General features: G+C 62.8%; 2 protein-coding genes across 2 annotated transcripts in view; one reads left to right on the top strand and one right to left on the bottom strand.

Moving 5' to 3' along the window:
• The window catches only part of BOP1 (BOP1 ribosomal biogenesis factor), a 22609-nt gene that overhangs the window by 386 nt on the left and 4962 nt on the right, over window positions 1-17261 (top strand). The window contains exons 2-4 of the mRNA XM_023741618.1: window positions 8-70; window positions 3048-3239; window positions 8219-8302. Coding sequence (XP_023597386.1) covers window positions 8-70; window positions 3048-3239; window positions 8219-8302 — 339 coding nt within the window. The remainder of the gene's footprint in view (window positions 1-7; window positions 71-3047; window positions 3240-8218; window positions 8303-17261) is intronic.
• The window catches only part of SCX (scleraxis bHLH transcription factor), a 3079-nt gene continuing 1724 nt past the window's right edge, over window positions 15907-17261 (bottom strand). The window contains exons 3-4 of the mRNA XM_012558759.1: window positions 16882-17255; window positions 15907-15945 (exon numbers count right to left, since the gene is read on the bottom strand). Coding sequence (XP_012414213.1) covers window positions 15907-15945; window positions 16882-17255 — 413 coding nt within the window. The remainder of the gene's footprint in view (window positions 15946-16881; window positions 17256-17261) is intronic.

Here is a 17261-nt window from a genome sequence, read left to right as displayed (position 1 = left end):
AGGGAAGCGGCCCGCGGAGCCCGAGCGAGAGCCCGAGCAGGAGCCGGAGCAGGAGCAGGAGCAAGAAGAGGTGACGGCGCGCACCGGGGCGGCGGGCGGGCGAGGCCGAGCCCACGCGGCCGCACGTGCGGCTTGCCCTGAGGCTGCTGGGCCCATCCTCCGTGGATGTGGTGGCATCGACGTAACGGGTGGTGGAGAGGAGGCGCCAGGGTTGGCGAAGGCGTCGGAGGTGAAGGTCGGGGATGGGGTTTTCCTTTAACTGAAAGGGTGTCTATGCCGGGCTGCTGTTTGCAGAGGACCGCGCCAGGTGAGCCCAGGGCAGGTACGATGGGACAGCCACCTCCCTTAAGCAGTGTGGGGTTCAGTATTAATTCCACAGCCGGCTCGTAGTGTCCTGCTCTGGTGTCAAGTGGCATTCTAGTTGGGGCATGGTACTGATGGCCGTTCAAGCAAACCTCGCCGGCACACAGCTAGGAGAGCCCGCCCAGAAGTGCCCTGTGTGTCGAGCTGGAGCTGGGAGCGAGGATTGAGTCGCGTGGGGGAGCTAGGAATCTAGGAATGGGGTCGTGGGAATCGGACGTTGTCTTTTGGTGGAGGTGGCAGCAAGGGAGGGGTCCAGGCAGAGAGGACAGCCTGCACTCAGGGCTGGTCTGGAATTGGGAGCAGTTCTGTGGGGTTGGAGAACAGTGTCTGAGAAGCGAAATGGGAGAAGGATGGGAGTGGAGGGCGGGGCATCACCCTGTCCTTAGGAACATTTGAACAACAATGACAAGAGAGTAGCTGCTGAGGCTGCTTCTGTACGGACACTTCCTGGGACTTGGTTTCTTAGGTGGAGGCTTAGGGTCATGGTTTCACAGGCAGCTCAGATCACTGTTTAGTTCTTCTTACGTACTGCCGCCTAGTCCTAGTTCTCTGTGTAGTGGTTGGGGTCTTAAAAGCTTGGACATGGCCATCCAAGGCACACCAGTTGGTCTCTATTTGCCTGGAGCAATAGAGGAAAAAGGAGAGTCAGGAATAGGAGGATATGGAATGTGTGGCTGATTGCCTCCATGAACAACTGCCTCCTTTGTCATGAGACCAGGAGAACTGGATGGTGCCCGGCTACCATGACTGAATATTTTGATGAAAGATTCCGGATCAAAAAGGGGGAAATGCAGAACAGAGTTTCAAATTCTCATTGACTCCAGACTTTCTGGAGCCCTGGAGGCTGGATGAACCCTTGAAACTATTGTCCTGAGATAATCTTTAAACCTTAAATAAAAAATATCTCGTGAAGTCTTCTTAAAACCAAACAATAGTTTAGCTTAGGCAGTAAAAAATGTGTGTCTTGAGCATTATGCTCTTTTAAGAACTATTTATATGGGACCAAATTGGCAACAACAACTCGAAAATTAGATAGGGAATTTAGAGGGCAGTGAGGATATGTTAACGGAGTAGGAACAACTCAGAAAAGGAGGGTCAGAATGGTTGCGTGACTCGAATGTAAGCATTACCACTGAATGTACATGTGGAAACCGTTGAATTGGTGTGTATTCTGCTGTGTACATTCTCAACAACAAGAACAAGTAAATGAAAGTTGAAAAAAAAGTTTGGGCTTGCTCCCCCAGTAAACACCTGTTTATGCACTACTTGTTTGTATTATTAGGCTAATACGTTAAGTATATTAAACTCGTTGCCGTCGAGTTGATTCCGACTCATAGCGACCCTATAGGGCCGAGCAGAACTGCTCCATCAGGTTTCCAAGGAGCGCCTGGTGGATACAAACTGCTGACCTTTTGGTTAGCAGCCGAACTCTTAACCCCTGAGCCACTAGGGTTTCCATTAGATATATTACAACCAAGAAGAGAGGACATGAGAACGAGGAACTAAGTGGAGCCCAGTAGATAGTCTGCCTTAGAGGCTTCTGCGTCGGATATGTTTTACTGGACCAACTTAAACCACTGCGGGTTCTGCTTCCCAGTGTCCTCAAATCTGGGGCTCAGAGGCACATCCCGTCGAGCCTCTCACAGCCGACGCCACTTAGCTGGATTGGTGGAAGCTGTCCGTTCTCTTTGTGAGTTAGACTCACGCTGCACCCCCTCTGCTGCTGCTCCCCCCAGCCCCAGCTGACAGCGCTCCACTTAGGGCATTGCTGCAGCCGTCCGCTGGCCCGGGCACTCGGTAGGAGTCAGTGTGTTTGTCCCCAAACCAGGTCATGCCATTTCTACTTGCTGTTGTGATGTGTAGCTATCAAAACGTTAGAGATACAGTGTGAGTGTGTGAGAGGGTCATGTCTGTGAAGACAAAGTTGGGTGCTAGAAACTGCTGGTAAACAAAAGCAGAAATGAAGTCGGATGCTCGGGACCGCTGATAACACAGGCTGCCCTATGGCGCGTGCGATGACTGTGAAATATCGACGAAGAGTGGGTGTAGGGCTCTGCGTTCAGGTTGCTTCCGGGGTGCCTTTGCGTCCTTGTCCCGCAGGGAAGGCCACGCCGGGATTTCCCCCTGTGCCTCCCCAGCCTCAGACCTCTGCCCGGGGAGCAGTGGCGTCTGTGACTCTTTAACCAACATTTTCAGTTCACTGATTGACTGGCGGTCCCCATCTCATGGGATGAGAAGGCTTTTGCTTCCGGTGGTAAGAGTCCCTCGTGGATTCTGATTGTCAGCTGTCCCCTGGCCCCTTTCCTAGTGCACTCATGGCTCTGGGGCGTCGAATGTCAGGGTGAGGCGTAGGGGGTTCAGTTGGCATGGAAAGCCGGTTTGGGGACGGCAGTGAGAAGTAAGCTCTGAGAAGAGGAGAGGATGTCCTTTAGAAGTCTCTGTGTCTTGAGATGTTCAGAAGTAAAATGCCCCTTCAAGGGCGAATGGCAATGCTGTTCATGGAGGTGGGAGAGGGGAAGGGTCTGGGTTGGGCTGGGTGGCTTGGGTGGAGGTGGAGCCTTGCTGCTGCTCAGAGCGGTGGCGGTGCCTGGAGGAGCTGCTCTCTGCTGTGTCTCCCTGTTCAGCGAGGGACCCACGGGCGGGCGGGCAGCTTCAGCTGGAACCAACACTCTGCTTCCCTGCAGCCCTCTCCCCTCTGCAGCCCTGCTCCCGGCCGCATCCATACCAGTGACTCTGGCCTCTCTGACAGTGAGGAGAGCGTGTTCTCCGGCCTAGAAGATTCTGGCAGTGACAGCAGTGAGGACGACAGTGAGGATGGGGCCCACAGTGATGGAGGCCATGGTGGGACGAGGAAGACCACTGAGAAACAGCCACAGGTGGGTGGGCGGGGCCTCCTCTGGGCCACTGGGGAGGCCGGGTGGCCAGGAACAGGCAGTGCCTGCCAGGTCTGGGGCTCACCATGAGGCTGTGCCTGCCTTTTCCACAGCTTCCTCAGGAACCCCACGGGTGCCCCTTCTCAGTGCCCCTGGGGCACCTTTGGTGCCAGATGCAGCCATCTGTTTGAAGGTGGGGTGGCCAAGCTCCAGAGCACTGGTTCCAGCCACAGTGGATGTCAGTCACTGGGGAAAAACCTCGTCACCTCCACAGGACAAGGGCGAACTCTCCTGAGCCTGCCAGACTTTGGCTAAGCAGAGCCTGGGGTGGGGCTCGTGTGCCAGCCCAGGGCACTCGCAGGGAGTGGGCAGAGCAGTGGGCTGGGGAAGAGGGCACAGAGCCCAGCTGACCCCCGGGAGTCCAGCTGGGACCAGGGGTGGGTGCCGGCGTACCCCTTGCTGTAATGACGGGGAGGGCTGATCCCCACCCATGTTTTAAGGAAAGTGGGAGAAAAGCTTAGTTTAGTTTAACAGAATGCAAATTGACTGCTTTAAAAGTTCTAGAAACTAGTTTATGACAATTTATACTTCAAATGGGCCTGGTGTTCTGGCAGTCATGGCCTTGACTCGTACAGAAGTCTATTCCCGTAACAGCGCCAAGAACGCTGTGGCTGGTTAAACTGGGATTGATTGGTTTGCTAAGGTAGAGGAGGTTGTGAGCCAGAGTCCACGTCGTCAGCGTCTGTGTCTCCCTGGGACTGGCTCTGACCGTGGTGTGCATGGCGCCATGGTGGGGCACCTCGTCCGCGTTGGGAAAGGGTACGCTGTGCTGGCTCTGGCTTGCAGGATCATGGGAAACTTTCTCTTTTAAAAGTACAAAATGCGCCCTCTCTGAAGAAGATTCTGATGGTATGTTAGTATGTTCTGTAATAAGCGTGTCTCTTGCAGTGCCCTTGGCCCCAGCTGGTGAGCACGGCTGTCTCGGTCATCCAGTGCTGCTGTAACAGAAACACCACAAGTGGCTGGCTCTAACACACAAGTTTATTTTCTCACAGTGTAGGAGGCTAGAAGTCTGAATTCAGGGCGCTGGCTCTAGGGGACGGCTTTCTTTCTGTGTCGGCTCTGGAGGACGGTCCTTGTTTCTTTGAGCTTCTGCTCCTGGACCACCTTCACGTGGCTTGGCATCTCTCTTCCCCCATCTCTCTTCCGCTCGCTTGTTCTCTTTTATTTCTGAAAAGAGATTGACTCAAGATATACCCTAAATTAATCCTGTCTCATTAACATAACAAAGACAGCGCATTCCCAAATGGGATTATAACCACAGGCATACCCTGAAAAAACCAAACCTTTTGCCGTTGAATCGATTCCAACTCCGAGGTTAGGATTTACAACACGTTATTTATGGTGGACAGGACAGAATTCATAACAACGACTGATAGTGTAACAGATGCCTTCCTGGTCTCCCCCCTTTTTCAGTGAAGAAATCCACGTGTTTAGATTTAAGTTGTTTCCCTTCAATTGGATTCTTTAAAACAGGTGACGTGTCTGGGTATTTCAGATGATGTGGGAAGATGTGTGGTGAGGGTAGAGGGGTAGGGCTGGTCCCTCTCGGCTGCAGGCCTGAGCGGTGAGCATCCAGGAAGGGCTGCACAGAGCTACACGGAGCTTGAGCTGGGTGTAACCAGCATGGCGCCCGGTCCCCTGCCGAGCAGGGGGTAGTGCGTGTCCCGCCTCAGTTCTCTGCTTGGATTTCTGTAACAGTGCCCTCACAGCATGTCCTGTATTGTCTGGTCACCCAGGTCCCTTTGCTTGGTCACACTGCAGGGCCACTAGCCACAGCCCAACCATAAAAACCAGTGCCCCTCAGGTTGATTCTGACTCAAGGTGACCCATGTATGTCAGAGCAGAACTGTGGCCCACCGGGTTTTCAATGGCTGATTTTTGGAAGTAGATTGCCAGGCCTTTCTTTTGAGGCACCTCTGGGTGGACTCGAATCTCCAACCTTTTGGTTAGTAGCCAAGCACGCTCACTGTTTGTACCACTCAGGGGCTGGCCGCAGCCCAACACAGTAAATGCCCAGCCTTCTCTGTCCTACCCTCCCCTTCCAGGGTGGGCCCCTGCAGCCCCCTGGTCGGGGTGAGGCTAGCAGCCTGGGTCAGGTCCAGACCAGCCAGCTGGTGGTGGGGCTGTCTTCTAAAGCCGCCTGGTTGCCTTGGTGGTGCCCCCAGTGCCTCCCAGCCCCCAGATTAGGGGGCTCGCCTCTTGGTGGGAGGAAAGTCAAAAGATTTGCAGCCATGTTTAAAGGCACCACCTCCACCTGCTGGCTGAAGGTAGCTCAGCGCCTCCCACTGCACAGGCCCGGTGGAGGGGAGGTCCCCGGTGAAGGGGAGGTCCCCGGTGAAGGGGAGGTCCCCCGTGAAGGGGAGGTCTTCGTGAACCCACACTCAGTGGAGGCCCAGAGTGGCCTCTTGTGTCTGTGTCCTTGGTGTGGACTCTGCAGGGTCAGGACTGCAGCTCCTCTGCCCAGGGGGTCCCTCTCTTTTCCCTGAGGGTTGAGGCTGGGGGGTGGGGGGCTCGAAAGCATCTTTAATTTTCCCCGCCCAGTCCAGCCTAGCCCAGCCTGTGGGTGTCATGGGTGCCCACTTGCTGGCAGACACGCCACACCTGGGGGTTTCCTGATGGGTCTCTGGGGGTGTTTGGGTAGAGCCCCTGAGCGTCAGTCTCTGCCAGGCTCAGTCCAGGGCTCCGCGGGAGCCCTGCCCATCCCCCCGGGGCAGGGGGTGGGGGCAGGTGGCCTGGGAGGCCTGCTGCAGCCAGAGTCTCCCTGCCTGGATGCTCTCTAGGCCCGTCTTGCCGCCTGCCTCCCAGGTCCTCCGCTGGCCCCTGGGGGTGCCTTTCCCCTCCCTGCTGACAACCCCCCCCCCACCGCAGGCACCCCTTCCGTGCCTGTCCCACACCTGCCCCCTGCCAGCCGGCCTCTGCCTCCTGGCCCCCAGCCGGCTCAGTCTCTGAGCCGGGGTCTCGGGGTTCTCCCTTCCCCACCCCTGCCCCTTCCCCCAGGTTTGCCACAGCCCCACAGGCTTGGGGCCAGTGGTTGTGGATGGAGGCCCCATACCCCCCACCAGCTGGCACCCTGCCCCTATCCCCTCTGTCCTGAATCTGGGTGGGGAACCCTGCCTATAGAGCCTACAACCCACAGCCTCCTGACTCCGTGCCCCAGCCAGCGTTCGCCAGCGGGGTGAGGCAGCCTTTGGGTGGGTGCGAAGGGAGGCTGGCCCTGGTCATAGCTGCATCTGCCTAACTTCTGGTGTCAATGCCCTTTGATTTTTTTCCTTAATTTTTAAGTTTTTCTTTTTTTAAACCCAACTGAAAAGCGCGGTCTCCGAAGCCGGAAGGGGTTTCCCCGCTCGCGCGCTGGCCTGGAGCCTCCACGTCTGCGGCATCGCGGCTGCCCCCTGGCGGACGCCGCCGGCCCTGCAGCCTCTTCCTGCTGGACCCTGAGGAGGGTTGCTCAGGGCCGCGTGCGAGGTCTGCCCTAGAGACGCCAAGTCCATGGGGGCACCCCTCCTCCTCCCCAGGATCCGACCAGCAGTGTGAGGTGCACGGGGCACCCTTCTCTGCTCCCCACGATTTTCCCTGCAGAGTCGCGCACATGGGGCACCCCTCCCTGATTCCCACGATTTTCCCTGCAGTGTGGGGTGCGTGGGACACCCCCCCTGGTCCCCACAGTTTTCCCTGTGGTGTGGGGTACATGGTGCATCACTTCCTTGGCTCCCCACGATCGGGTGCATGCGGCCCTGCAGTGTGGGGCGCATAGGGCACTCCTCCCTGATCCCGACAATTTTCCCTGCAGTATGGGGTACATGGCGCACCCCTCCTTTGCTCCCCACCATCTGGTGCATATTGCCCTGTAGTGTGGGGTGCACGCGTGCTGGACGACAGGTGGGTGTGGTGGCAGCCGGTGGGCCCCGTTGGGGCGCTGCGGCAGCTTTCGCCTCCCCATGAGGGTTTGGCACCTGGAGGCCGGGTGGGTCAGGAGCCTGCGGTGGGCTCCCGGCAGCCTCCCACGTGCGCAGTAGGGTGAGCAGGGCAGCGTGGGAGGCTGATGTGGAAACCAAATCTCTCTTGGAAAAAGACTTAACCACCCACCCTGCTGAGCACCGAGGGGAGAGCAGGCGGGCAGCGCCGCTGGGCAGGAGGGGGCTCTGCTGGGCTGGGGCGTTGCCGGCGCTTCACTGCCCTGGGGTGGGAGTGGGCTGCTTTTCCCATCAGCCCCGTCCTCCTCGGGAACCTCGGAATCTTTTCCAGGTCAGAGTGAGCGCTCACAGTGCCACCCGCTGACCCAGAGGGAGGCTGGTGTGCACATCAGGGGGTGCCCCTTTCTCCCGAGTCCTGAGACGTGTCCGGCACGGCCCTGCGTGGCTGCTGTGTTGGCAAGGGTCTGGCCCAGGTGGGGACAGCCCAGGTGGAGGCTTGCTCTGCCTGAGCCCTGGCCTTGCCTCGCCTGTGGGCTGCAGTCTCCCCTTCTGGGTCTGAGCCCAGAGCGGGGAGAGCGTGGGGGCTGCTGGAGCAGGGCTGCACAGCCAGTGTTCACGTCACAGCTTGTGCGGGGGAGGACAGGAAGGGGGCTCCGTTACTAGATGGTGTGACCTGGCCATGCCCTTTGCAGCCTGGCGGGGTCAGCTCCATGTGCGAGACTGGGAGCAGATGAAGTGCTGTCTGTGTCCCTGGGGCTGGAATGGTGTCAGGCCCGGCAGTGCCCCCCAAGAGACTCAGAGCTGGTGTGTTCTGGCCGTGGCCAGGCTGGAGCTCATCAGGGGTCTGGGGGTGGCAGGTGCCCTGCGGGGCCGTGGGCTGGGGTGGCGGGTGCCCTGCGGAGCCGTGGGAACCCTCTGCTGAGGCTTCTTCCCAAGTACTCCCCTTTCTGGGACCCTGGGTCTTCATCTTGCTTCCCCCTTCATGACAGCTCCCTCTCTCTGCAGGCTGGCACCCCCTCCCCAAGGACAGAGGCAGTGGTGAGCACTCCGGCGGAGGACGAGTATGCAGAGGACAGCTCTGATGAGGAGGTGGGGCTTGTGGAAGGGTGGAGCCTTCTGCCAGGGGGGTCCTGGCTTGAGCCAGGCTGGCACCAGGCCGGTGTGTGGGCCGGGGTGGGGGGCTGGCGAGGCTGCAGCAGCCCTAGTGGGCGTCCTGGCTTGGGGCAGTACCCTTCTGGAGAAGCAATTTGGGGTCTGGGATGTACGACTTCGGTGATATGTGTCACTGCCTGTTGCTTTTCCCTGCGCACAGCTGGGGTCTGCTGGGACCCTGGGGAGGGGGCTGGACAGATGGCACCCCCTTCTTCACCCCCACGTACCCTGGGTTGTCCGGCAGGCTCACGCTGCCCATCTGTGGGGTGAGCTGAGGTTCACTGCTTGAGCAGATGCAGTGGCTGGTCCTGTGGGTCGGAGTGGTGCCCTGGGCAGATGTGGAGGCCCTGGAGGTGTGTTCGGCCCGGGAGCGATGGCCTTGAGGCTGCATGTCAGTGATCTGGGTCTGGGCTGCCCCTTGGCAGGTCAGGAGGGGCTGGGAGCTGGAGCCCAGGTACAGCGATGGTGATCGTGGACCAGGCTGCCACCCTGTGCTGGGCACGCCTGGGCCTGGGGCAGCTGGAGGGCAGGCTGCACCCTCTGGAGCCCTTCCCGCTTACCTGGGAAGGCCCCGCTGCGGCCCTGGGGATGTGCCTCCCTCTGCTCGGCCTCCCTCCTCCCACTCTTGGCAGCGGCTGCACGGGCCTGGCCCTCCGCCCAATCCGGGCTCTGCTGTGTGTTCAGAGAACAGAGACAAAACAAAATAAATTGGTTTCCTGGCCGGGAGCGGAGAGCGTGCGGCGAGGGGGTGCAGCGCAGCCCCCGCCCGTCTCCCCATCCCCCTTCCCAGGGGCCCTGGCCGTCAGCAGCCACATCCTGTCGGCTGCTTTTTTATATTTGGTGTTGTGAGAAGTCACTGATGATCGCAAGTGTGGCGGAGGCGAGGGGGCGGGTCCCCAGCCCTCAAGAGGAGTCCTGGGGCAGCCCATGGGCGGCACTGCAGGGGGCACGGTGGGCAGCCTGCCGGGCGGAGGAAGAGGTGGGGGGGGGCACTTCCTCCTGTGATGAGTATCCCATATGGTGCTGGGACTGAGTGACGTGCCTCGGTGCCCCCCCACCCCTCTCGGGTTCCCGCCAGCACAGCCGGCCGGTGGCTCGAGGGGGCGGCAGAGCTCAGCTTTCAGGAGCCAGGCCAGGGCCTCGCAGCTGCTCCCCAAGTCCGTGAGCATGGGGGACAGGCCGGGTGCAGGCGGCACGGGCCCATCCCTTGCCGGCGTTTGGGCCGCATGCCCTGGGGTGGACTGGCAGGCAGCCCGGGCATGTTGCCCTCCAGGCCCCCCCTGGATCTGGGACCACCATTCCGCCAAACCAAGTGCCCAGCCCACAAGGCCCCGGTCCAGGGCTGCCTCACTGTCAGGGTGCACCCCTGCACCCACAGCTGGGCCCCACTTGCACGAAGGTGTGTGTCTGGAGGCCTGGGCTCCTGCTGGGGAGGGGGCATCTGGTGCGTTTTGGGTGGTAGCCACAGTGCTGGGACTTACGCACTTGACCCTTCTTCTGGCCTCTCCCTGCTCGCTGGCACAGCAGCCTAGAAACCCAGACAGGCGAGGCGGCGCTGGCATGTTGATGCCAGGCCCTGCACAGCCTCGCCTCTGCCCCACCCTACCAGAGGCCACCAGGCACAGCCCGGCCCACGGTGGGGCTGGGGGTCCCAGTGGCGAGTTATTCTGGAAGAAATGAGCTCAGCAGAAGCAGTAGGGAACGCAGCTGGGGGGTCCTGTGGGGGAGGTCCCACGGCCACCCTCTCCCACTAGCCTCTTCTCTCACCTAGCCTGGGTCTGAGCAGGTGGAGGGGGGCTGGGGCTGGGGGCAGCTGGGACTCTGGGGCCTTACTTAGGGTGACCCCCGGACTGACAGACTGACCGGCCTTCACAGAGCACTTGGTTCATTTCCTCCTCCTCCCCATCCCCCAAACTCATACTCTGGGCGGGCGAGAGAGGGGCTGCAGGATGGGTCCTGTCGCTGCAGAGCCGGGGGCGGCCCCCCAGGAGCAGGCCCGCGCCTGCTGTCCACCCCGCCCCCACACGTCCACCTCACACCTCCCCACACCGTGGCGCGCTTCACAGACGTGATCTCATCCGCTGCCGGGACCCCCAGGGAGGTGGGCCGGGGGCGAGGGGAGGGGCGAGGGGTGGCAGCCTTCCCAGCAGCAGCGCCTCCTCTCTGTGCAGAGCAGCTGGGAGAAACTGAGGCCCAGCGGCCTGCGGGGGCGTGTGCAGGGAGGAAGCAGGGCGGGGTCAGGGTGAGGGTCACGTGGCTGTGAACTTGGCCTGCCTGGCCTCCCTGGCCGCCAGGTCCCCCAGCCCGGCCCGGCTGTAACTCCGGAGCCCGCAGGGACAGCCGGCCTGTCTGCATCCAGAGCCCGCCATCCCCTCTGCTCTTGGGCCAAACGCCGTTAATGGCTTCTCCCGGCTACTGAACGGCAGCTGCCTCCGTGCTGGCGGCTCCTCCTGCGCCCCGCCCGCCTGGACGCCCTCCGACTGGGAGCGGGGGTGAGCGGGGAGCTGGGCTCTGGCAGCCCGGCTGCGGCTCAGGTTTCTGAGCCCTCGAGCAGCCGCCCTCCCTGCTGTTTGGGAAGAGCCGGCTTGGCCCTGCTGCCTCTGGGGCCTGAATCCGCCCTGTCCTCCCTGCCGCTGCCAGCAGCACGCGCCCTCCGCTGGGGATGCTGGCCCGGCACCGTGGGACCTAGCCCTCCCCCTGGCAGGGTGGGCCTGTGTGCCGTTCTCAAGGCCGAAGCCACCTGCCTGGGCACCTGAGGGTGGGCGCTGAGGCCCCAGGCCGGCTGGGGGCCATGGCACATGCAGCTCGTCACAGTGCTTTGCCCGTCCCTCTCTGTACCGGGCTGGGGGGCCTGCCAGGGTGTGAGCTGGAGTTGGGTGGAGCTGCGCCCGCTGTGGTTGCTGGGTCCACCCAGGCCTGCTGGTCCTGAGAGCTGTCCCTGCGCTGTTTCTGGCCCTGGTTGGGAGGAGTCGTCAGTGTGAGGAAGGGGGCACCGGCGTGGGGCAGGGGGAACCCAGGCAAGGGGTGGGAGCGGTTTGCCCCAGGAAGTCCTGTGGGGAAAGGTAGGGCCTGTGCTGGGGCGGGATGTGGGTCCGGGTCCTGCATCCTGCAAGGAGCGGGCTGCAGGGGTGGCACAGCTAGGGCTTGAGTGTGGGGCAAGGCTCGGGGCTGAGAGCTCCTTCAGAGGGAGCCTTTGGGGGTGCCTGGGGTTGGGGGTGGAGCTGGAGGCTGAACAATTAGGAGCTCCAGGAGCCCCAAACGTGAAGCAGCTACTTCTGTGTGTCTGAGAAAGGGCCTCAACACAGGCCTCTGCAGCTCAGCAAGGCTTTCAGGAGGCCAGACCCTTGGGTGGGAGCTTGGACGTTGGGGTGAGCAGGTGGCTTAGGGTGAGTGGGGGTGGACAAGTGGGTGGGGGTGCTGGTGGGGGGGCTCAGGAGGGTGGTGTGGGCAGTGGGCCAGTGGTCTGGGGCATCTGAGGCCCTGGAGCAGGGACCCCGTGGGGGGGGATGCTATCTCCACTGGCAGCAGCGGGGTCTGAGGCTGGTGGTGCTCGCTCTCGTGGGCTCCACGGGCATTGAGTGCAGAGGGATGTTGGCGGGCTGAGGCCTGCTCTTCTGTCCCGGCCGGGGCCCTGTGGCTGGTTTTGGCCTTTGTGGGTGGGAAGAGGCCGAGCAGGACCTGGCTTTCTCCCCCCCGTGGTCTGTCAGCCCGGGCTCCCGGAACCTTCTGTGGATGGCATGCTGCAGGTGAGCTTGGGCGCGGCCGGCTTGCTCTGCCTGCTGCCCTGCGCCATCTGACAGAGATGAAGAGGCGCTGGAGGAGCAGGAGAGGAGGCACAGGAAGGCCGAGTGGCGCTGGGAGACAGAGGGGCCGCGTGCAGTGGGGGAACGCGGGAACACTGCCTGCATTGTAATCGGAGAGGGGCAGGGAGAGCGGGACCAGCGAGGGCGGCTGACCCCGCACTCCCGGGGGACAGGTGGGGAGCGGGAATGAGGAGAGAGTGAAGGATTCCAGAGGTGGGCCGGCTTCCTCTCTCGCAGACAGACACCGGGGGCGGGCAGCCGGCCAGGCCGTACCTGCACTTCCAATCTGTGGTCCTGACAGCTGCAGCCACTTTGGGGAGGGGGAGGGGAGAGAGCTCATCGAGAGCGGAAAAATCCCAGCCGACACATCAGCCAGTCGCTGGCCTGTGTCCGGTTCCGTCCGGGGGGGGCACGCAGCGGTGGGTGGTGTGGGACCCCTGGCTGGCTGCATCCCTCGAGCTTCATCCTCGTGGCGGCCCCCCAGAGGGGACCCGGTCCCGGGCTGACTGCACCGTTGGCTGGGTCTGGCCTGGGGTCCCCGAGAACAGTGCCTGCCGGGTGGGGGTCCTCGGCCCGTGCGCCCGGGGGGGTCACATGTCTTTCCTGGCAGCTGCAGGTGCCGAGCAGGGCGGGGGTGCTGGTCTGGGCGCGGGCGGCCAGTGATGAATCATGCGCTGCGGCCAGCGGCTCGCTCCCGGCCGGGGACAGGGAGCTGACAGCTGAGGCCGAGAGCATTTCCAGCCCAGCCCGGCGGCTGCAGGGCGGCTGGTGGCCCCCACTCCCGGCCCCTTCTGGGGTGTGAGCGCAGGGGTCCTGAGTGCTGCCAGCTGTGTCCCTGTGCCCGGGCGGGGAAGGCCGAGCCGGGCAGGGAGCACCTGCCACCCTAGGCCCTGTGGCCCTGCTCACTGCTGTGTGGACACTGGGGCAGCGGGGCGGCCCTGCCCCACGTCTGGTTCGAGTTCTGGAGCAGTGGAGGGTGACAGAGTGTTCCTCTCCCGCCCCCTCCCTCCCTCCCTCTCCTGCTGGCTGCCAGGGATCTCGGCTGCTACTGGGAGCTCTGGGCCGTGGCCCACCCGCCCGCTCCTGCCAAGCTGCGGCTGCTTTGGAGCCTTGGGCCGACACAGCACAGGGCTGGGCAGCCGTGGAAAAGCCCCGGGGCACAGAGGACAGCCCTGATCAGCCGGGCCGCACAGGTCCTTGTGGCCTGGCCCGCGTCTGCCTCGGGGCCTCAGCTCAAGGCTGCTCCTGACCCCTGGGCATGTCTTGATTTTGCTCTTACCTTCGCACTCTGCAGCAAACTCATGCCTGCCCTCCTGTCTGGCCCTGGAGACCTTTCTAGAACCTCCAGGCTCCCTTCCCACCACCTCTCCCCTCCAACATTTGCTCCTTGGGGTCCCTGCATCAGCACCCAGTGCCACCTCCAGCACTGCTCGCTCCGCACCTGGGCCGGGGCCTCAGGCCGAAGGTCACTGCCCCTCCAGTTGGGCCTGGGGGTTGCTGCAAGGACCAGGGCTGCACCCTCTGCATGAGACTTTGTCTTCTCAGTGGGCTCTGTTCTCCTGGAACCTATATCCATGGTGACCCATGGGCCTCTGTCCTGTTCAGTTTGTGGGGGGAGGCAGGCCCTGAGTCGTGTGTGGCTTGTGAATGGGGAGTAGGGATGGGCTTGGAGATCCTGGGTGGCCCCTGGGGAGGCTGGTGCAGACCCTGTGGGGGGCTTCCTCCTGCCACCTCATCCCCACGTGGCTGCATGCCGCTGGCCTGGGTGCCCAGGGACCCAGGAGGAGGCTGGGGCGGGGTGCTGTGGGAGAGTACCGTGAGAAGAGCCGGGGTACCTGCCTCCGCCCTGGCTGTACCTCTCCCTCACCCTGGCCTGGCTCTCTGGGACGACAGGCGGGGGCCTCTGTGGTGACCGTGACTGCCCCTCGCCCCCACCAGCTGTGGGCTCCTGCAGGATTAGGGAGAGGAAATTTGGGGTTGGGTTTCTCTCCGAATGGAGCCAGCCATTAGGGTTTTTGTCTTGTTATATTTCTATCAGATTGGACACAGCCCCCAGCCCTTAATGGCTCTGGCTTTGAGAATTTCCTCCGAAATTACGCCGCTGCTTCCTGCCTTGCACGTCCCTGGAGCCCCGTCCCAGCAGAGGAGTGGGGCTGCGGGGGGTGGGCATGCGTGTCCGGCCGGGGTTCAGCTGTGGCACTCCGGGAGGCACCCTGTCTGTGTTCTGATCCGCTGGGCCAGTTCCGAGCCTGCTCAGGGGGCTGGAGGGAGGCTCAGGAGCCGAGTCCGCTGTCCCTGCTGCCAGCCAGCATTGGGGAGCTGCCAGCCAGCGTTGGGGAGCTGCCTTGGCTGCACCTGGTGCTCGCCTGCATCACACCCCCACCCACCCGCCCGGCAGTCAGGCTTTGCCACCTGGGCTGGAGGGGGTGGCCGTGGGGGCCACCTGCCCTCTTCTCTGCGGTGCCCTGTGGAGCTCACATCACCAAACTAATTGTCACCTGCGGACTTTTAATGGCCAGACAGCTGTGCGCAGCACGTGGTGGTGGGGGGGCCTCTGTCACCCTCCTTGAGAGGGCGGGTGGAGCCTGGGAGGGCTGGTGGGGGAGTGGTGGGCTGCCTGGGGACCTTCGTCCCAGGCAGTGCGGAGAAGGCTGAGTTGGGTGGAGAGTGGCTTGTGTGCTGGCTGCTTGTCCGTGTGAGGGCAGAGCAGCCAGGTGGGGGGTGTGCAGCCCTTGGGGTGAGTGGGTGCTCCCTGCTCAGAGAGGTGGGCATGCTCCTGGGGACATGCTTCAAAGAGCCTCCTCCCTGCTTCTGAGTGCTGGACTGGGGGTGGTGAGCTGTGGGGAAGGATGGGCCCAGGCCTGGCTCTGACCAGAAGCGTGGCCTGAGGCCGGCCCTGGGGGACATACTGCTGTAAGGGTTCTGGGCTTGGGCAGGCCCCTGGCCTGGGGCATGCTTTGGCCCTCATGGGTGGGGGTTGAGGGGTGCCCATTTGTGCCAGTCTCCCTGCTTCTCCACTGAGGACAGGCTGCCAGCGTGGAGAACGGAGCCTCTGCCCTCAGCTGTCAGTGGCCCCTGAGCTCTCCTGCCACCCTAGGTGGGCTGCCCGGCCACTGCCTTTTCTGGCGGCTGAGCCCATGTGGGGGCTGTGCATTCTCCCTTCATCACCGTCACTCGCCTTTCACTTCTCCACTGGCCCTCTGCCCCCTCCCCAGTCTCACTCAGCCCACTGCCTGAAGCACAGGGGCCCCAGCGGCTCTCGGGCTCTAGGGCAGTCTGGCCGGTCTCCAGGTCCGGGGCCCGCCCCCACCCCTCTCAGGATGGGCACCTGCTCTACAATGCTTCTTGCCTGAGAGGCGGGAGGGAGCATGGGCCGGAACTGTTTAAGAGGACACAGCACCTCCATGCCTGGAAGGTACGGTTTTGTTTTTAATTATACAAAATTTCCAGACTTTATATTATCATATTAAAGCATAGTGACCCAGAAGAAAACCAGGGTAGGAAGCCAGCAGGGAAAGTCCCAGGCGGCCTGGGTGAGGGCCGGGGCGCAGAGTCCCGCTGCTGCTGCCTCCTCCGCCGTCTCTCCATCAACCCCGCTCCAGCTGGACTGGGCTGGCCTGGCTGCCCTCTGTCCTTGCCCCAGCCCGCTGGGCGGTCGCGGAGGGTCCTGCCGAGGGTCCGTGGGGGCTCTCCTGGCTCTCCCCCCAGCGGGCCACCTCCGAGCCGGCTGGTCAGCCTCTAGCTCCGAATCGCGGTCTTTCTGTCTCGGTCCTTGCTCTGCGGGTGGGGGGGGGGGTCAGGTAGACAGGGAGCCCAGGCCAGCCCAGCTTTGCGGCCCCCCTGCAGCTCTTCCCACTGGGTGCTGTGCGGGGAGCAGGCACTGAGACGCCCCCTTTGCAGATGCCCCAGTTTTCTCGTGGAGTTGTTGGGGGGCACTTTGTACAGCCGAAATTGTAAAATTAAATTTCCCAGATGTTCAGGCCCCAGGAGCTCCTGCCTGTGCTGTCTGGAGAGGAAATGGGGATTGGGAAAAGCCGGGCCGTATTTTCTCCCCACTCACCCTGCCTTTCCGGTGCCACCAAGTACAGCGGGGCTGTAAATCACAGCCCCCGGCATCCCCGCGGCGTGTCCCCACCCGGCCCCCTGCCCTCCCCCCCAGCCCCCTGGCAGCCGGAGGGCCCCCGGATGTCTGAGCCTAGAGCCCCCAGAGGCCCAGTGCCTGAGGGCACGGAGCCCTGGGCCACGGTGCGGGGGGGGGACCAGGGGAGGGTCAGCAGGTGCCTGTTAGGCCTTAGCTGGGGGCAGGCCGCAGGGCCATGAGCTGTGCAGTGGCCCCAGGGCCCCTTCTCACTGCCCCCAGAGTCCCCTTCCTGTGGGGGCCAGGTGGGTGGCCAGAGCTGCTTGAACCCACCCCGGTCCTTCCCCCACACCCCTACATGGCCCTGGGTGGCCCCTGCTGGACTGTCCCTACCTCCTGCTCTCTCCCCGCAGTCTTGCAGGAGCCTGTGTCGGGGTTGCTCGGGAGGAGGGGGCCCTAGCCTTGCTCTCCCAGCTTCTCCCTCCCGTCTGGGCCTGGGGCTCCTGAAGTCGGCCAGGTTTGGGTTACAGGTGCGGCTGGGGCTCTGTCTGCGCCACTCCTGCAGGGGAGCCCTGTGCCTTGCCCCTCTGCCCGGCGGGTGTGGGCTGGTGGTGGCCCTGGCCACCCGCGCTCACCATCTTTCTCTGGTTGCTGAGGCAGAAGGTGCAGATCTGCTTGGGCTGCGCGTTCTCACTGTCCCGGGACGGCGGTGGCGGGGGGCTGCCCGCACGAGCCGGGTGGTAGAAGGCAGGCCCCGAGTGGCAAGGCTGCCCGTCGCCGCAGGCCTCGCCCACCAGCAGCACGTTGCCCAGGTGCGAGATGTAGCTGGAGGCCAGTCGCAGCGTCTCGATCTTGGAGAGCTTGCGGTCGGCCGGCTCGGTGGGGATGAGCGTGCGTAGCGCCGTGAAGGCTGTGTTTACGCTGTTGGTGCGGTCCCGCTCGCGCGCATTCGCTGTGTGCCGCTGCCGAGGCTCCCGGCCCGGCCGTCCCACCGGCCCCGGGCCGCCCCCTGCCC

Source organism: Trichechus manatus, unplaced genomic scaffold (assembly GCF_000243295.1).
Source record: "Trichechus manatus latirostris isolate Lorelei unplaced genomic scaffold, TriManLat1.0 scaffold00185, whole genome shotgun sequence".
Lineage (NCBI taxonomy): Eukaryota > Metazoa > Chordata > Mammalia > Sirenia > Trichechidae > Trichechus > Trichechus manatus.
The sequence above is the reverse complement of the archived record's forward strand: the minus strand, read 5'-3'. Positions and strand labels throughout refer to the sequence as shown.